Source organism: Rutilus rutilus (assembly GCF_951802725.1).
Source record: "Rutilus rutilus genome assembly, chromosome: 21".
Lineage (NCBI taxonomy): Eukaryota > Metazoa > Chordata > Actinopteri > Cypriniformes > Leuciscidae > Rutilus > Rutilus rutilus.
In genome coordinates this window covers 27,327,413-27,348,838 of record NC_140226.1, presented here as the reverse complement: position 1 = coordinate 27,348,838, position 21,426 = coordinate 27,327,413, and the positions used below count along the sequence as shown (strand labels likewise).

The 21,426-nt window shown below is 37.5% G+C and overlaps 1 protein-coding gene across 8 annotated transcripts in view; it reads left to right on the top strand.

Annotated features, from left to right (window-relative positions):
• dtnbb (dystrobrevin, beta b) overlaps nt 1-21,426 on the top strand; it is a 48,827-nt gene that overhangs the window by 24,258 nt on the left and 3,143 nt on the right. For 3 of the 8 annotated variants that reach the window (XM_084393156.1, XM_084393154.1, XM_084393158.1), the window contains exons 11-19: nt 6,102-6,176; nt 14,670-14,763; nt 15,036-15,121; nt 15,336-15,449; nt 17,057-17,153; nt 17,316-17,336; nt 19,129-19,288; nt 19,647-19,736; nt 19,820-19,873. In XM_084393156.1, coding sequence (XP_084249282.1) covers nt 6,102-6,176; nt 14,670-14,763; nt 15,036-15,121; nt 15,336-15,449; nt 17,057-17,153; nt 17,316-17,336; nt 19,129-19,288; nt 19,647-19,736; nt 19,820-19,873 — 791 coding nt within the window. Of the gene's footprint in view, nt 1-6,101; nt 6,177-14,669; nt 14,764-15,035; nt 15,122-15,335; nt 15,450-17,056; nt 17,154-17,315; nt 17,337-19,128; nt 19,289-19,646; nt 19,737-19,819; nt 19,874-20,279; nt 20,301-21,426 lie in introns of all 8 variants that reach the window. The other 5 variants (XM_084393161.1, XM_084393159.1, XM_084393157.1 and 2 more) reach the window with 4 other exon arrangements.

Sequence of the window (21,426 nt, the reverse complement as noted above, 5' to 3'; positions counted from 1 at the left end):
TGACCATCTCCCTCAGCTCAGAGATGAATGCATTCTTATATTGGGTATTGAAGGAAATGGTTCTGTTGTGATTACTCTTATCGGTGTTGTCATGTTATATTATTAGTTATACTTGGCAATGCACATACTGTATCACTAACCTAGACTCATTGGAAACACATGCCTCTACCTATACATTTTTGCTCCAAAAACGTATCTATACATATAATTCACTGAAATGAACACTAGAGGCAGTAAAATGGCAACACATTTTATTCCTTTTCACACATATTACTGGGGTAGATTTCTGGTAAACTTGCTCGATAGCTCACCTAGTACAGCATTGCACTTGCAATGTGGAGCACTCAGAGTCCCATGAAACTCGAGTCGGTCAAAGAATTGTAAGCAAGCTAAAATGGCATACTTGTTTCAGTAAATGTGTTTATCTCTCGTTTGCTTTTGTTAACATTATAGGTTGGGTTTAGTGGTGGCATATTATTTTCACACGCAATAGCGCATTATAGCACCACTCACAGGACATTTCATTTCCGAACTGCTGCGATATGTACAACAAACCTACGTAATAGTGCAGGGATGACGTATTTTTGTTGGCTAAAACCTGGAAACGAGTAAGTATTTTAGTTGTCAGAAACTTAGTGATGGTGACGTTGAAGTCATGTGACTGGTGTAGTTTGATTAAAGCCTACATTTAGCTTTTGACTTCTGCCTATTGTAATTACTCTTCAAAATTCATAAAAGATGTGTTCATTTGTGAAGAATCGTAAGCTTTTGTTAGTCACAGACCTTATTTTCTGCAATAATCCAAAAGCCAATTGAAAATCCTATTGGGTTTTTGTCGAGGGAATCAGCGCGATGCAAACTTCCAGGTTGGCCTATAAAAATACGTCACCCCTACGCCACTCTATGACCCTGTCCCAAATGACACACTTCATGTGCACTTGCAGTCTTGTGGACTTACAATGGCCTATGCATGCAATGGCATGTGGATGTGTCTGTTATGTCCACAAGTCCACAGGGTGTCCCATTTGTCATTTTAGGTTTCTTTGGTGGCCGTTGTAAGTTACTCTAAGATGTAACTCCTTATGGCTGATATTTTATTTTGGAATTTATTCAAATTTCTTTAACCTAATTATTACACTATTATCATGATCCTCTATTTTCATGAAAGCTCCGCCCCGTTATGACCATCTCTTGTACTGTGGGCAGTTGGTAGATCAGTGTTACTGCCTCGTTACTGCCCCTCACAATTGGTCAACATAGTGTTCATGTTGGCTTTGACCTCAATATGACATCCATCAACATGATCCTCCACATCCCACTGTCACAAGCTGCAGGCTGCCTGCTTCTGATTGGTCAGAACAGAGAGAATTGTGACTGCTTGATCAAACAGACTCAGGAACTCTGTGACAGCCTTGTTGTTGTTGTTTTTTAAGTGAGATAAATTTCTCTGATGACCTACTGGAATGTTGTTTTTCTGACAGCTGATGGCATATGAAGGCAAGCCTTTCAGAGTTCTTTAGGACGTGCTGAACCTTAGGCAGGGACAGATGTCTGGGACTAATCTGCAGTGAATATAAATGAAACAAAATGGCGCAAAGCATATCGCTTTCTTGAACCGTGGGTTGTATGTAATGTTAAATGGGTCGATGGCACTCAGATCTATTAATCAATTAAAAAATGCAATCCATACATAAAACGTCTTGATTACACCACTGTAAGCCTGTCTATTGGTCCAATAGGGTTTTCCAATAATATGGGGAAGGTTTCTCTGCGCGTTACTGTCTTTCCTTTTACGCAACACAACAAGATTAAATGGAACACAATTCTCATATGTATTTTCTCGTTATTTCATCTGACTCCATAAATGAAAAGGTTTTAATGATATCTGGGCATCATTAAAACATGAACGAACGTTTGATTATTCTCTTAAACTCTGTTTATATTTTACCCGCTTAGATCAGGAAACTATATCGCTTCGAGTTCCTTACCCAGGTCTCCGGCACAAGTGGTCAGCCCCGAAGATCAGAAGCTGAGGTAATTGGCGTAATTCCCACGCGCAACAATCAAAGATATATTCAATAGCCCCCTTGGATGCCCTTCAGGAACTTAATTTAATCGTTTTACTTTAGTAGGTTTTGGCCACCATTAAAGACGCCAGTAGATCAACTTTACTTCTCTTTAATAGTTTTGGATTAGCCAAGCCCGTGATTTTTCACACACACTTATCTAAAGTAACATTAAATTAGAACAGAAGTCATCGGAAGCGTCCAAGCTAAGTTGATCAACCAGCATCTTGCTGATCCTAGACGGACAAACACATCCTCTCATCCAAGTAGCCTGCACACTTCCTGATATCAGTTATTAGCCGTCGCTAATCTCTGACGCAACCTTGTGGTAATATACGAATCCGTTAATCTTATTTGGGAAAAACAAGTCTCAGAGTCGTTCAGAATAAAATCAAACGTTTACAATTTATTGACCAGGTAATGAAGCAATAATTCAAAATCATCAGTTAATCATAACATAACAACAATTCAGGAATCAAAGGATTTATGTGGTAAAACTTCAGTCTGCCAAGTCAATGTCATGTGTTGGGCCTCCCCAAAAATGTATTGATGTTTAAGAATTGATATTTGAAAAAAAAAAATATATATATAAAAACTTTTCTTTTTTTTTAATGATGATTAAGATGCCATTGACCCCAATACAATTGTTCACTTTTGAACTACCAAAAATGATCATTCACAACTAATTACATACTAGAGCACAATATTGCAAGTTTGCACTGATGCACAAGCAAAACAAGGCCAAGAATGAAGAAAGTCAGCAAGGTCAATGTGCATACACCATTCCTCTTTCTTTTATTTGCTTAATCAGTATGAATTAATGCAGCTGAAATAGACAGTGACTGTAATAAACAGCCAAGGTCATAAAACACTGATGTTTCACTGCAGATGTGCGCCATGGTCCCAGAACCAGAGGCATAAACAGGCTGGAACTGGCAGGTCATGCATTGATAACTTTCAGCAGAGACGGGATATTAGATGCTCCATATTTCTCCAGCTCAGGCTCTGTGAAAGTACTCACTTCATTGTAATTAACCAGAGGAGAAGAGTGGCTGTGAACGGCCCTTGATGTAATTCATTTGACCTCATAAAAAAGACGTGAGTGTGATTTTTGCCTCCCCCTCTGCTGTGGGCAGGACATCAGATGAGTGAATAAATCTACATTCGTAGCACGTCTGACATCTAAGACTTGTCAGTCTCTGGCTTTGAATCCAGCGAAGTTTGCTAATCATAGTTTAGAAGACGATTTCATCCTGGTTTGATCTGCTTGATGAATTTGAGTGGTTGGAGATTAGCTCAAATGTGGCTTATGTGGTTCAAATGAGAGCTGAAGAGTCCAGAGACAGTGACTGAAGTGATGGGGTGGCATCTGTTTGTTACCTTTTAATAATTCTAGGGTATCTGGGGCCGGTGCAGGTTTTTGCTGTGGTCCCCCTCAGTTGAAATCATGGTGAAAGATCCCCTTGCAACTCTTCCCTCCCTAAAATATAAAGTTTTATATAATTATGTACACTGTGTGAGGAAAAAAAGTAATATTATAGAAAAAAAATCCATTTAGGTTTAACATAAATAATTATATTTAAACTGTCATATGTCACACCTATACAGTATACAATTAGTTTTCAATTAAATTAAATAATTTCATTTTTTTTAAATTGAAATTTCATATCAAGTCAAACCAAAATGTTACTTTTTAGTATATTAAAATATTATACAAATATTATTGTAAATTCTCTTCAGTGTTCCCCTTGATGTTTTTTCTACTCGCTATTAATTTTAGATGTATAAATTATTTATAGTTCAGTAGATGTATAATTCAATTAATATTTTAAATTATTATAATTTTTTTATATATATATTTTTACCTCAGTAATGACAACTATCAAAATGAATTCCTTCAAACCACTGGTTTTAGAACAAATTTCTTCCAAAACAAAATTTCTACCAGCCATGTTTACACACAAAACCCATTATATCAGTAAATATGCTAGATTAATTTGTCCAGTGAATGTACCACATGTGCCATTCACACACACAATGACTTTTCCGTCTTTTATCCATATTGCTTCCATTCACACATCAGCGTCAAAATTCTGTCATATGCCGGAAATGACCTTTAAACAGTTGTGCCATTTAGCGTCTGTCCAATTTGTTAACATGTCTTTCCACGGCGTAGATAATAACAGTTATTGACACACAACTAAATGGCATTGGAGTATCGCATCAGTTTTCACTTTGTGATTGTCTGGAAAAGGCTTGAAAATATTATCAAATGTATGAAACATATGTGTCTAAACCAGCCTCATTATATTACTCAGAAAAACTGCCAACCCGTCAATTTTGAAAATATGTAGTTTTGCACTTTAAGTATGAGACTATTGTTGCTGTGTAGGCAACGCTCTGTATAGGAATTGTGTTGTAAATGAAGCTCTCTGCTGGAAAAGAGGGATTGCTTTGTGTTATGACTAATGTGGGTGGCTGGAAATAAAGATTGGAGAAATTTAAATGTTCTTAGGGAAGAATATGGCATCTATTTCTGAGTGGCAGAAAGTGTGTGCGTCTAAACGGTGGAGCCGGGGGGAGAGAGAGAGAGAAGAGGAGCGAGTAAGAGTGTGTCTGGATCGTCACCGTGTCACGTGACTGTCAGGTTTCCTTGGAGACAGCAGCAGTGTTGTGCATTGAGATGCTCCTTCAGTTGAGCACAGAACAGGACAGGCAGCTGGACAGAGCGGTCACCGCCTGCGTCTCGCCACTTCATAGACGGACACTCTTTGCCTTGCGGGAGGGTGAGTGAGTAATTGCATTGAACAGAAGAGCTTTAATAATAAAAAAGGAGACTTTTGCAGTTATAGTAAATGTCTAGCATGATTTTCTTGCCATGTGTTGGATCACTTTTGCTCGATGCTGGTAACTATTTCATTCGAGGTCTCAGAAGGATGTTCCAGTTGAAATACGGTGTTCCACGAGTCGTGTGACATGACGCTAGCAGCCTCAGGGAACATTAACATTAGGACGTCTCAGTAATACAAATGCACCGACCCTCTGAACGACTGAACTAAGAAGCCTTTGGATATTTCGTTTCATTTGAAGAGATTGTATTTTGGATTGCAGTAAACAAGCGTCTTCAATATGAGCAGGGTTCCCACAGTCATGGAAAATCCTAAAAAAGTCATGGAAAAGTTCTGGAAATTTCTTTAGTGAATATAGATGTTTTGTTTTTGTTGTGCTTAATCAGGAATTGGTTGTGTGTATTTTAACACCTTTTTTTCTTAAATCCCTATAGTCACAAATGACCTTGTGGGCATATTTAGGGAAAATCCTAACTATTAATCAGTCAAAAAAATAAACATAAGAGACTAGTGACTGATATAAGGAAGGAACGTTTCAGTAGGTCTGTTTTTGTACGTACAAAAGCCTACCGAATCTCATGAGAAAACGTAACCATTTTATGAAGTGGTGATTTCGTATGTATTCGTACAATGTGATGGAAATGTAAGCATGAAGGTCCACCCCTATTACAAAAGTGTTCAAATCTACGCAAATTAACCACAAATTCGCCAAAACATAAAATAGTTTCGAATTGCGACGAGAGTGTGTCGTCAAAATGGTTTTTAATGTCAATATTTTGAAACTTCTTGAAATCTTATGAAATGAAAGGAAGTGATCTGATCTATCATGTGTGTACATCAGGACTGGCGGGTATCGAGTCCAGATGGATCCCGTGGCACTGTTTACTCGCACAAATTACCTTCTGCAATGTCACCCCCTCCTGTTTCTCCCAACCTTCTCGGATTCCTTCAGCTTTAATTAGAATTCCTCTAAACCCTTTTGTCCTCTTGTTAACTTAATTAAGTTGGGCAAATAGCATTAAATTAAAACGTGTGCATCTTGAAGGCGATTATGACGAGGAAGTTTAACGTGCATTCAAAAATAACACGACTTCTTAGAGCGGTTTGATGTCCCCTTGCGCGTCTGGAGAGCTTAGAGCGGCATAAGTTTGTGGCTATGCTTGACTCAAACTCTATAATTTTGCAGTCAGCTGAGGCCAGTGGCCAACGACATGAACGATACCGTTCTCATTTCCCCCGGGACGCCCACGCCTTCAAAAAGGTAAGCGTTCCATACAGGCTTCAGTCTGCATGCTGAGTGTGTGTGTGTGTGTTTTTCAAGCTCCCCCACTTAAGCCTGTTATGTAAAATAGCTTGTTTTGATATTATGCTGTGTGCGGATGAGTAGAAGATTGTAGCATCTTTCTCTGGGTGGACTGTTTCAATGTTTATTGCATCGCTGCAGAATTAGGTTGAATGTTTGCCTTTCAAAGCCAGATGACTAAAAGCATTGAATCGAGAAATTGGCCTGCTGTCTCCGAAGCCTCTGCGCTTCCTGAGCTGGGCTGCAGCCCAAAGGTGATCCGGAAGATAAACTCTCATGGAGCGAGAGCCTTATCTTGTAAATAGAGAGTTGGTCAGAATGGCTTTTTCTGTTTTGTGCTGTTGACACATGGCCAGGGTCCCAAGACAAATGCCTTTGCTTGTACGGTAGTCAGTTAACGCTTGTCTTTCCGGCATTGTGAAGTTTTCTGTTATTAAATATTCACGCTCATGTCTTTCCAGAACTGTAGGACTTAAATTTTTCAATAGAACGCAAAAAGAGAGTTTAGGTAGAGTTTTCATGCTGCTCAATTCCATAGGATGAAAGTGAATCAGGAAAGATGCTGTAAAGTTCCAAAAAAAGTGGTAAAAAAGTAGTCAATTTGACCCATCATCTCGAGCCATATGAAACCTTCTTGAGGAATAGTGTGAAATTTAAGTTTCGGAAGTTTCAAAGTTTTAACATTTACATTTTCTCAGCCATTGTTCACACAAAAATGACATTTTTGGCATCATTTACTCCAGTGCCCTCATGTCGTTCCACAACTGCATGAGAGACTTTCTTCTGTAGAACATAAAATGTCCATGCAATGGAAGTCAAAGGCAACCAAAACTGATTGGTTACCAAATTTCTTCAAAATATTGAGCATTTTGTTGATTAAAGAAAGTCACACGGGTTTGCAACGATACGAGAAGATATGATAGTTGACAATCGTCAGCTATCTTAAAGATGTTTAAAAAAAACTAAGGTGCTTTTATAGTTTACATTTAGGCAAACGGTTTTATCTAAAGCGACTTGTATTGCATTCAGGATATATACTTTATCAGTTTTTATTATATTTTATTCATGCATTCCCTGGCAATTGAACCCATGACCTTGGCATTTCTAGTGCCATGCTCTACTTTTTGAGCTACAGGAATGATAAGTTATGATATATAAATCCCAAAGTATCGCACCCTAGTTTGAAAAATTTGTTTGAAAAACATACTTTTCAGAAACCCATGGTTTATTGCGCAGCATTTTGTATTTTATTACACTGGTGAGCTCCGGCGCAAACATTTACATCAGCTGAAAATTCAATCTCAGTCTTTATGATCCACCATTCCCCATTTATTTACAGCCGCTGCCAAAGCAGCCTGTTTCTCACAGGATTTCTCGTGCCGTCCGCCTTCGTTTGAGCACATATTATAAGGTAAGCCGTTGCATTTGTTGTCATTGTGTTAGGCCACCGACAGTACTGAATATCAGGTGAATACTAAAATACTTATCGAGTCTCGGCGCAACGAGTGTCGTGGCGGCAAATAACTTTAATGGACCAGATGTGACATGTTTTGCACAGAGAGAGGTTGGCTTATTGTTTATTCTGCTCTAAATATAGCCCAGCGTCAAGGCAGGACTAGTGCACTGGTAAACACTTCACCCTACATGAAGTCCCTCACCGTAATAATCATATTCAGTTTAAAAGGAGCTGACTCTATCGACCTCGGGCAATCGGAGATGTTACGCATTTAAATGAGGCCTTGTGGTCGAGGGAGACTGTACATGTTAGTTTCATCTGCGCTTCCATCAATAACGTGCCACCGCTTATGAAATCAAAGACACAGACTGTCAGTCTCTCAGCTTGAACCTTTCACCCAATATCTCAATCTTACGTTACAGCACGAGTAACGTGCACTCACTATGCGAGTAGGATGTCAAGTGCTGGCAATGCCTGGGGCGCCAAAAATTTATGCAGAATTATAATTCACTTAATTCTCGTCTCGAGTCTTGTTTACTGGAGTCTGCCAAAATGGAGATGTTAGGGACACAAGGAGTGCTCCTTAGCATTCTTATGTAATTATGTTGCGTTCAACCCGCCACAGTTGATTACGTTTGTTAGTGTCGTGATGATTTTTTAGTAGTCGATACCAATGCCAGTGAAATTACACAGAAGACTAAAAGCATTCAATCGAGAAATTGGCTGCTGCCTGTGAACCCTTGGTGCATCTCAGTCTGGGTTACAGCCCAAGGTTATCCTGAGGTAGTTTATTTGCAGGTGCTATCTGCGTTGTTTTAGCACCTCATTTACTAAAGGAATTATGTAAATCAGGTAATGCTGCAAATGCATCAACAAAATCTGTAATGAATGCAATTCCCGATCTTTCAGGTCCGTTTTAATTGGTTTGTTATGTGGAGGATACGGCAGACTATCAGACAGACGGTCAGTCCATTGATCAACAGGTTAAGTTGGATTGTGGGTGGTTAGTGAATAATAGTATAGTTAGTATAGAATTTTATACCAAGATTAAAATTTCACGATTCTAGTTACTTATGGTCACACTTTAGATTAGGGTCCAGTTCTTCCTATTAACTGTTAACTAAGACTTGCCTCAGTAAACTCCCAATTACTGCTTATTAATAGTTTGTAAGGTAGTTGTTATGTTTAGGTATTGGGTAGGATTAAGGGATGTAGAATATGGTTGTGCAGAATAAGGCATTAATATGTGCTTTATAAGTTTTAAGACATAGCCAAATCCTAGTAATATGCGTGCTAATAACAACTAGTTTATAGTGAGAATTGGACCCTAAACTAAAATGTTACCCAGATTTTGTTCCACAGTAAGTAAGTGTTGCTTATTAATTACTAAAGAACTATAAAAAAAATAAAAAGTTTGGGGGTCAGTAAGATTTTTTTTTAATAGTTTTTGAAAGAAGTCTCTTATGCTCACCAAGGACATTTGATCAGTAATGTTGTAAAATTTTACATTTTGTAGAATATTACAATTTTAAATTAATTGTTGGTTTCCATAATATATTATAAAATACAATTTATGCAAAGCTACATTTTCATTACTCACATTTTCAGTGTCACATGATCCTTTATAAATCATTCTAATATGCTGATTTACTGCTCAAAAAACATTTCTTATTATCATCAATGTTGAAAACAGTTTTGTTGCTTTATATTTTTGTGGAAACACATTTTTTCCTCCAGAAAGTTCAAAATAACAGCATTCATTTAATATATATATATATATAATTTAATATATTTTGAAGACCAAGGGCAACTATAACATGCTCAGAAACGTTTTCTCTCTGCATGAGAAAAATAAGTTTTTCTTTCCACAAAAAAGAAAAAAAGAATGAACAGATATTACAAATATGTAATGAATGGTATTTCATTAAATACTGTTCTGACCTATTTTGGACTCATTAGAAAATTCATGCATTTAAGGATTTTAGGATTAAAAAAAAAAATTACATTGTAGACTGAGACTTTTCATTTAAAAATACATATTATAAATAATGCACGTTATAAAATCCAGCTAAATAATTACTATTGTATAAGACTGACAATGATTCTTTATTATTAATATCAATTAAAGGGTTAGTTCACCCAAAAATGAAAATTCTGTCAGTAATTACTCAGCCTCATGTTGTTCCAACCCCGTAAGACCTTCGTTCATCTTCGGAACACAAAGCCTCGAGTCTTTTCACGTAGTATAACTGCGCAGCGCATCTGTGTTGTACGTCACACACATCACACACATGACCAGCGTCGGCCAATAGTGAGCCTACGTGTGACGTACAACACAGATGCACTGCGCAGTTATACTCCGTGAAAAGACTCGAGGCCCAGAGAGAAGGAAATGAATAGTGGAATAAAGTCATTATTTTTGTTTTTTTTGCGCACAAAAAGTATTCTCGTCGCTTTATAAACTTAAGATTGAGCCACTGTAGTCACTTGGACTATGGAACAACATGAGGGTGAGTAATTACTGACAGAATTTTCATTTTTGGGTGAACTAACCCTTTAATATCATATTTTTTCTTTGCAAGTAAGCTGGTTAATGATATGATAGTGTTACAATTGCCCACAACCGTAACAGGAGATTGTAACGCCATGATTTCTCATTTTAAATTCAGTATTTTTTTATTGTACTTTTACTATTGACATATATTTTTATATCAAAGGGTGGCAAATAGTTTTAAAGGGGACATATTATGCCCTTTTACAAAGTTTTGTTTTTGGGGTCTACTAGAAGAGGTTTTCATGCTTGAAAGTTCACATATTTTATTTACATTTTTTCAGCACTCTCTTCCCAGTCTGTCAGTAACGCTCTGTTTAGTTCCAGCGTCTATGAAGCCCCTCCTTCCGAAAAGCTTAGTGTGCTCTGATTGGCCAGCTGCACCAGAGTGTGTTGTGATTGGTCAGCCGCTTCGAGCTTGTTTCGGAAATGTAACGCCCTTTCCGTGACCTGGTTAGATTCGGACATGTTTTTTTTTTTTTTCATGTATTGTGGGAATTATTTAAATGAGGAATATTGTGATGTGTACATTCCTAGAAGAAAGCACAAGACTGCAATCGAGGCGTTTGAAGGAGTTCAGAGTCAGTGCTGCTCACTGAAATGGAGAATAACTCCCTTTGGAGTGACTTTGTGTTGTGTAACTTTGCAGGCCTTTTGCATGCTCAAAGAGCAATATTACACTCTAAAGAAAGTTGAAAATGTAAAAAAAAAAATGTGACAACAGCCCTTGATCTCCCTTACTTCTCAAACCATCAACAACAAGATTTTGTGTCAAACTTTTTGGGCCTTCCATAAGAAGTTTTTCCTTCTCTCTCTATCTCAGTTTGGGTGTAATTGCATGGCCTTGTTGGGACACTAAAGCTGTAGGCGGGACAATAATCTCGAGTCTCTCTGCTGACGGTGCACCCTCTCCAGCACACGTTCATTTACCGGGTTGGGCTTTCAAGGACAAGTGGCCTTGCGTAGAATTTATCGTCCGCTGGGTCATGGCCAGTCTTGCTGCCAGAACAGAAATATCATTTTCCATTTGCTCCGAATGAGTTTTTAATTTGAAGTTAAGTGAGTATTGACCACCTGCCACTGGATATGAAATCATAGACTCGCTTCTCAGTCTAGCTCTACAGAGAGTGCTGATATGCTCTCCGTGTCCTTTATTGACTTTTGCATTTGATGGAGTCAGGGTATACTTTTTTATTAAATTTTTTTCCGTCCGGTCATTTAGAATGCAAAATATTATGGTTTGGTTTAGGGCTGGGCGATATGACGAAATATATCGTCTGGACGATAGAAAATGTCTATCGTTTTATATAAGGCTCTATCGTTTACGCCACGATAAGGCGTTTTACGGCAGAATTAACCTCACGGCATGCCCATGCACGCTGCAATACATAAACAAACATGGAGGAAGACGGTAGTAGACGCGGTTCAGACCAGGGTAAGTTAATTCTCAACTAGATGACCAGCCAACCCAACCCGTTAGTAGCTCCACAACAGCGCGCATCTGTGCATTCATTCATTCATTCATTCATTCACACACACACACACACACACACACACACACACACACACACAGAGAGAGAAACGCGATTCATATTTAAACAGTCTTTTGGCGTGTACAGACACTATTGCGATTAGAACAAAGCAAATATAGAACTGACCTATTCCTCAACCGGATCCGTTGCTCCTCGAAATGAAAACGAGGTGAACCTGAAAGTGAACATATCCAACTGATTGTGGGTGTTCACAGGTTTGCGTGGATCGCCTCAGATTATTTGCGTTTGAATAGCGTGCGCTCTCCGTAATTAAGATCAAAGTCAACAGAATATTTTGAATCTCTTTTGCACTTATAAGAAAAAAAACCTATCGCGCCGGCGCGATTGTCGAACCCAGGGGGTTAAAAAATAGATTTTCGCCAAAAATCCTCTTTGGCTCCACGGCTGCCATGGTAAACAACGTTAGCCGACTGAAGTCTCACGTCACGTGCGAGTCAAGAGCGAAGTGATTGACATGACCAGGCTACCGTAGCTATGGCTTGGATTCGTTAGCAAACATTGCCCCCCTGTGGTATTTGCATGTTACTATCACAAGCATAATGTTGTGGCCTTCCCAGAAAAACGTTGGTTCTAATAATTATTTACCTCCGCCAACAGCGAGACCGGCCAATGTTAGAGACCCGGCCGGTAATGGAATACAGGCCAATATTAGAGGATTTACGGTAGACTATTCATGAACTGAATTAACAGAAAAATTGCTATATCGTTATGTATATCGTTATCGGGATATCAAATGAGCTATATCGGGATATGAAATTTTGGCCATATCGCCCAGCCCTAGTTTGGTTATATTTTGCTGTCGTCTACCCTCTCTTTGACCCTTAGAATTGAATGCACCTTTAAGACTTCAATGTACACTATTCTTTTGACAAATGAATAACTATATGAAGTAGATTATTGGTTAATATATAATATGAATGCCTGACGTTCACACTGTCACTACATAAATTTGTAAAGGCAGTAAAGTTTGTGGTGATTTGAATGGTTTTTGACAGTATTTTCTCTTTTTTTGGATTGTATTGAATAAGCATGCAAGCCACATGCCACCAATCTTTAATGCTCCATTTGATTTCTTTCACTTGTTCTCATTGTGTGGCTGGTGGATCACACACATGGGACTATTGCTATGTTCTGTCCATAAAATTTTGATTCTGTTCATCATTACAACCCCAAATCCAGAAAAGTTGGGACATTTAGTAAAATGTAATTAAATCAAAAATCTGTGATTTGTTAATGGTCTTTATTTAACTGACAAAAGTACAAATAAACAATTAATTTGATTTTGAAAATATAAACAGATTTTGATTTTGGTGGCTGCAACACACTCCAAAAAAAGTTGTGACAGAGGTTAAAAATAAAAGTGAAAAGACTATAAAATATCCATGTTAAGCTGTTTTTAAAGAGTCCACAATTATCAGGTGATCTGGGATCTTATTTGAGGATATTTGCATGTAAAGGATTTGAGGAAGACTTATTTATTGCTCCAATAAATGTATATTTATTGCTCCAAGGTTATTCACAGACAGCCTTTTCTGCCCAGTGAGGGTTTTTTTCTAGTCCATTCATATGCACTGGTATTTATCTCGAATGAGTGCACATCGTTTTAAACATATTTGCCAAAAGTGCTCTTCATTTCTTTGTGTATAGCTTTTTAATGAGGAAAAATTACATAGTGCACCTTTAAGTGTCAATATAAGGGCCTAACAGTCGTTGCCAGGGTGCCATATCAATAAGTGGATTCCAGTGGATAATTCTCAGCGTGACACTGATTATTATAAACACCATGTCTGTCTGCGAAACGTCTGGCATCGAAACAACCCTCCTAATGAATCACTCCCCTGAGACGGTGAGAGTTCAGGCAGGTCACAGGGACTGACACAGCAGTAAAGCTCCATGCAACTCATTTATTATCCTGCTGTATTATCAGACTAATATAATATTTGTGTTACTTTTGATTGATGAATGTGGCGTGTGCATTTTCATGAGTGTGTGGTATCTAACTGCCAGAACACACGCATATTCACACATACGCACGTAATTCACTCCTAATTGTAGAGCACTTAATGAGGAAGGAAAACATATGCTCCATCATCTGCTCCAGCCATATGCCAGACCCTATAACATAAGACCCAGACACACCTCCAGAGCCTATGCATCCACTGCACATGTCTGTGTTCTACAGCCAGACAAACTGACAAAATGTGCTCAAATTTTGCAAAAAATATTGTATTATATATACTATATTTAGACTTTTATGTAAAATAAATGTACAGTAGTCAACATTTGAAGTGGATCAAAACCTTTCATCGAAGTTGTACACACATTTTGAACAATACCTGTTCTTGTCTTAGGACAACTTTGCTGAACTATGATCCACTTCAAATGTTGACTACTGTATATAAAATTGCTGAAACACTTAAAAAAATTCTCAAAATGTAAAAAAGATGTATTTATTATATTGATTATAGTAGATTATATTAATAAAATTTAATATTGTTTTATATATAAATTATATGTATCATGACCTGTAGATTGAGTAGCTGTTGTAGTAATTATAATATAATATAATATAATATAATATAATATAATTGATCTTGACTGTGTATAATAAATGCATATAAATGCATATTTTTTTACCACGAAAATGTGAAAAAAGAGCATTATTATATTATATTATATTATATTATATTATATTATATTATATTAATAAGCCACAGTTTCAGAGTAGCTTCCCATAAACCTTTTCCTGATGGTCATCTATCATCTCCGAAGTTTCATTACTCACGTTGATGTCTGGAATTCACATCTGCTCTCATCTGTCTCATGCTTCACCACTCTCTTCTTCCTGCTGTATGTATTTCTTCTTATTCTCTCTCTCTCTGTGTGGACAGTAGCACCCTTGAGAGTCCCAGCAGACTGGATGAAGAACACCGTCTCATCGCTCGATACGCTGCTCGTCTGGCGGCGGAGGCCAGCAACTCCACTGTGAGATTCAGTTCACAAACACGCTCAAATTACACCTCTCCATACGTTACAGGGGCGGGGGAGAACGTCTTGTTAATGAAGTTTACACGAGAGTACACATTTGTTTCATTGAGTGGAATTTATTGAAAATCAACTGCATGTTTAGTGATATTCTTTTTACTGTACATCTGGCTGTTATGCACCCATAACTTGATGCCTTCATTTAACAGCATCTTTCTAATTAGTTTTGTGCATAATTCGTAATACACTTCTCTAATTATTTTGTCTTTCAGCAATGCCCTCCAACTGATCTGAGTTTCAACTTTGATGCTAATAAGCAACAGAGGCAGCTCATCGCAGAATTAGAGAATAAAAACAGGTGGGTTTTTGAACGGTTGGATGTTTTACAGATCTCTAAATTCCCATATGGAGTCAGAGCTTTTACTCTATGCTTGTTTGTTACCATTATTAAATGCTCTTCAAATCCCACAGCTAAATTAAAGTAACTCATTATGTATTCATATTTACCGTCCCATAAAAGAATAATGATCACTAATTGAGTGCATTCAGTAAGTGCCGTTTTTTGTTTGTAGGGAGATCCTGCAAGAAATCCAGCGCCTACGTCTAGAACATGAACAGGCTTCTCAACCCACCCCTGAAAAAGCCCAGCAGAACCCCACTCTACTGGCAGAGCTACGACTGCTACGGTACACAAACACAATTACACATAGGCTTTCTACACGCATGCACGAAAAATAACACAATGGATATAGGGCCCTATCTGAAACGCAAGTATCAAGCGCAAAACGCAAGTAACTTTGTGGGCGGGTCTTGGGCGCTATTGCTATTATACCGGCGGGATAAATGACTCTTGCGCCCGACGCAAATCTAAAATGGGTTGGTCTGAAGTAGCTTCATTACTTATAGGTGTGGTTTGGGCGTAACGTGAAATAAACCAATCAGAGCGAAATCTCACATTCCCTTTAAGAGCAGACGTGCTTTTTCCATGGCGGCTTGCTATTATAACAGCGGATTTGCCAGGTGCACGCCAGGAGCGGTTCACAGCCGAGGAGACAGACGTTCTCGTCACGGCCGTAAAAGAGAGAGAAGTTACGTTGGGGATGGAGAAACCCACCCAAATTAACTTCGGTTAAACAGGCGTATGATAAATTGGGTAAATGTGTAAGCTAGATGTCTGCTTTTATAATAAATTGTCTATCTATCTATCTATCTATTGTAATAATGTATGATTTGCAAAAATGAAAACTGCTGCTTCTGTGTAGATGAGAGGATCAAAGTGTATGCGCGTTGTGCACATTCTACATTTATTATGGCCAAGCATGCGCCCTTAAAATAGCATATGAATAACATGCGCAACACGCCACTTTAGACTAGGTTTGTCCTGGTCAGTGGCGGAATTGTTTTCTAAACCTGCAAAATAGCACCAGGGAACGTTTGCGCCGGAACACGCCTCCTCTTTGCGCTGAACCGCCCCCGGGAGCGCAAATGCATTTGCTAGTTTACTGACGTGCGTCTGTGGAGGGAAAAGTCTGCTGTGCGCGGGTGCAAAATAGGACTGATACATGCGTCAGTGTACAAAGTCAATTGCGCTGAGTGCAAGATAGGGCCCATAGTGTTAATCAGAGTTAACCAGAGCATTTCAGAACATTTGAGATTGTTGGGAATTTAACCAATTTTAAATTGACTGGATGGGATTTTGCTCCCTTTAGTTATTTAAACAGAGTACCTTTTATGGGCACCAGAGGGCATGTAGGAGCCAAATGACGGTAGTTTCCTTAATAATATGTTAGTTTATGAGACGAGTGAATGGGCACATTTTCATTTCCATTATGTGCTGATTTTTCCCTCTTTGTATTAGTTTAATGGCGATTTAACCACATTATGTGTATATCTGAGCAGATTTAAAAGACCAAAAAGGGGTCATATTCTGCACTTTTGTCCCATTGTTAATTTTACATGACCATTTTCTATGTCTTTTTGAGCCATATAAGGCTGTTTTTTTTCTACTGCAGCTTTAAGAATAGTGTATGCAAATAACCTCTATACTCATGGTTTTGGATTCAGTAATGTTTTACCATGAGCCATTTTTCCCACTTAGTTTTCATAAAGTGAATGAGTAGGTTGTGGAGGCAGATTTGCGTTATGAACAGTACAAGGAGCTTTTCATTTCAAAAAAGCAAAGAAAATCCTGTTTTCCATCATATGTGACCTTTAAGTTATATGTTTGACAGTCATTGATTTTTATGATTCACACGGTGAGTCATTTATTCATTTTGTTTGTCATTTTGTTCAGACACAGAAAAGACGAGTTGGAGAGGCGCATGTCGGCCCTGCAGGAGAGCAGGAGAGAACTGATGGTCCAGCTGGAAGGTCTCATGAGGCTGCTGAAGGTACGATACTTGTTGGACAAAAATTTGGCTCTTCATTTCCCATGGCATGTATGACAACATCATTTATTTTCTCATTCTATACTCACTTTTTTTCTCTCCACCACCTCTGTCTTTGGCGTGTCTGCTTTCACTCACTATCATCTCTCATCTTCTGGCTGACAGGATGAAGAGCAGAAACAGGCAGTAAGTGTTCCTTTACTACAGCTCAAACATTCTGGAGTAAACACTGGGTCACAGCTGCAAAGGTTTGAGCTAACTTATGTATTGTGTTTGGCAAAACACAGACATTTTCATAAAGTTAACAGAGAGGATCACTGACAAAAAGAAAATGTTCTGTCATCATTTACTCACCCTGATTTTCTTTCTTCCATGGAACACAAAATGAGATATTACAATGTTCAGGATGCTCTTTTCCATACAATGAAAGTGAAGGGGACAAAAAAAAAAAAAAAGCAACAAAAATACTATGAATGAAATTAGTCCGTATGACTTTGCCATCATCTAAAATTCACTTACAGTTAATCTTTAAAAAAAAATAGTAACACTGTTAAATGCTATCTTTATCAAATCTCAAAATGAATATGCATTTTAATACTGTACGTTATAATGCATACATTATTATATTATATATTATATTATATGTCTTATCTTTGTGTATAATATCTTTGTGACTTTTGACTGTATTACAATCAACTGTAATCTTGTAGTGAAACCTTTAGCAAATCTCAAAATAAATATGCATTTGTAACACTGTACATTATAATGCTATAAAGCCTGAATTCACTTACAGTGTTTAAAATGATTATATTATATTATATTATATTATATTATATTATATTATATTATATTATATTATATTATATTATGTTATATTATGTTATATTATATTATATTATATTATATTATATTATATTATGTTATGTTATATTATGGTATGTTATGTTATATTATATTGACTATATATAAATACAGTTTATAAATATATAAAATTGCTGAAATTAATGCTTACAAAAAATGTTTTATGTAATCTTGAAATTGTAAATATAATATGCATTTTAGACTGTACATTTTAATGCTGTGATGCCTAAATACACTTTCAGCATTTAAAATGATTGATTTTAGTTGTTTAGTGTTTTATTTTACATTTATTTAGACAAAACAGTATAGAATTTGAATATCAGACATTCAGCGGTATTTAGCTATAACATGAAAATAATTATCGGCCAGAATTTTTATAGCGGTGCTTTCTTTTTTTGTTGTTGGCGTGTCAGTCCATTGTGTTCCACAAAACAAAGTAAGTCATATAGGTTTGGAATGACATAAGGATGAGTAAATGATCACAGAAATTGTTATTTCTTTAACAGAGACTGTTCAATACTTTACTACTACAAAATGATTGATAAGTGAAAGTTGCCTAATGAGAATAAAGCATGGATATCTCATGAGCTTATCGCAGACTGTCTCTCTGGGCGATCTCTATCACGTCTGCTCCTCATAACGGGGACATGAAGCTCCCATTTCCAGTCAAGTCCTGCTGCTTTGTTCCTGTGACCCAGGGAGGGACCACGAGCCGCATGTCTTCTTGCCAAATATCAGAGACCTGCTCTCCTTTCATCAAGGCTAAGCACCTCACGTCTAATGTGACTGCAGTCTGGCCAGCCATCTGCTGCCTGGCACTGGGCCACAGGCCTTGGGCTCAGCATCAATCTGTGAGACAGTGCGGCCCTTTTCCACCAGCCTTTTGCTCCTCTGATGGCACTTGCATGCTGCTCAGTGAGCTCTCAGGCCAAAGACGCACAGAGAATGCACTACATGGAGACAACCTTAAGAAATAGATCTGATATCTATAGCCATGTCTGCAGTAGAAGCTTTTTACCAGTGTTTCTTGGGGAGCGAGGGACCAATGGAGGTTCAGGTTGTGAAATATTCATCTAGTGAAATATTTGTGTTCTCTTCCCTCACCCCCCTCCTACAGTCTCAGACGGGGAGTTCGCCCCACTCATCGCCCAGCCACAGTGCCAGTTGCACCATGCCTATGCCCATCCGCTCCACCTCGGCCGGCTCAACCCCCACACACACACCGCAGGACTGCCTGGCAGGGGTCGGAGATGACGTGCTGGATGCCTTCTCTCAGGGTGAGAAGTCTGATGCTTTCCATTGACATACATGATCGTTCACACAAAAGGAGATGTTTAGGAGATGTATAGGAGATATTTAGAAGAATGTCAAAGCTGATCTTTCCTATACAATTAAAAGTAGATGGATACTGGGACAGTCTTTACTGGATACTTTCAATCTTTAAGAAGGACAAGATGTACCATAAAGGTATTCTATACAACTATTATTGACTATATTTCGAGTCTTCTAATGCCACATGATAGCTCTGAGTGAGGAATAGACTGAAATTTTAAATCACTAAATACATTTTTTTTTTTGATATCTTTCTTTTTAGCTTTGGTTATTGTGATCTGAAATGTATCTTCTTTCTTCCAGGTGTACCAAGAAATCTCCGTAATGATCTTTTGGTGGCTGCAGACTCAATCACAAACACTATGTCATCACTAGTGAAAGAACTTCACTCAGGTACTCTTGTAAACTTGCTTCTGCTGTCCTCTAAGTACATACTTCATGATTTCTGTGGCAACTAACGTTTGTTAATCTCACAGTGGATGACGGTCTGGAGGATGAAGAGGAGAATTTGCGAAATGGAAGGGAGAAGGGTGAGTCCCAAAGGCCTTGTTTGCCATTTCACCCTTATTCCTTTACTTATGTTCTCTTAGAATAACAGCTGATATAATTTGTCTTCCATAAGCTACCAAGCTATTATTTATTTATAGGGATGCACAATATATCAGCAACATATCAGTCGATATTACACTGTACAAAATTATTTTGATTATTTATTATTCAACATTAGAATGAGAAATAATGTGTTGTTTCGACTTAAACTATGTATTTGTGCTTGACTTAAAATATTAAGTTTAGTTAACTTTAGTTAAGTTGGATATTTAAGTTATCTCAACACATTTTAAGTTGTTAACTAATTGCAGCAACGTTTTATTTTTATTTTTTTTACAGTGTGGAGATTTAATATATATATTTTTATTTTTTTTCAATTTTGCATAGCCTACCATTCAAAAGTTTGGGGTCAGTAAGATTTTTCTACTTTTTGAAAGAAATTACTACTTTTATTCAGCAAGGGCACATTAAATTGATCAAAAGTGACAGTAAATACACTTCTTATGTTACAAAGGGTTTCTATTTCAAATAAATGCTGTTCGTTTGCTGTTCTTTCTATTCATCAAAGAACCCTTTAAAATACATGTATCATAGTTTCCACAAAGTGATTAAGCAGCACAACTGTTTTCAACTGTGATAATATTGATAATATTTTCTTGAGTACCACATCAGCATTTTAGGATGATTTCTGAAAGATCATGTGACACATTAGACTGGAGTAATGATGCTGAAAATTCAGCTTTGCCATCACAGGAATAAATTACATTTGAAAATATATTAAAATAAAAAAAAGTTTTTACTGTATTTTGATCAAATAAATGCAGCCTTGATGAGCAAAAGAGATTTTCTGAAGAGAATCAAATGTATTTACTTGCAACAGTTAAAAAGAATGAGTTTTTAGCATTTTAGTTTTAATTTATAAAGACAAAGTCGTAAAAAATTGCATAAATCTGAATTATCGGACATACAGTAAAGAGTTGCATTTTAATATCGGTGCATCCTTATGCTGGGTACACACCAAAAGATAATCGGGCTGATTTTGGGCCGATTTCTCCCCTTCCGACAATCCTAGCTATGTCCCGATTATCTTGATGGTTTAACAGATTATTTTATCAGATTTTCCCTTGGTGTGAGGTGTGTTAAGAGTGTCCGAACCTGCTCGGAAGAACGTCGGAGCCGCTCCGATCGCGAATCGTAAATATTAAACATGTTTAATATTTACGATCAGAAATCCTGATGTGTGGGGGGAACTCCGAGGACAAACACGCGCACGCTCTGGAGATTATCACGTGAAACGAAACAATATCCAATCAGAAAGCGAGATGATGGAAGACACGGTCATTCTCACACACACACACACACACACACACACACACACACACACACACACTTGCAGGAAGCTTAATGTTAAGATTTAGTATTCATAAGTGTAAATTTCGAGGAAACAAGCCTTTGTTTTTCATTTTAAGAGCAGAAATTTTACAATACCTAAACACAATATTGGGTTTGAAAAATAAGAAAGCTGCAAAGTGCG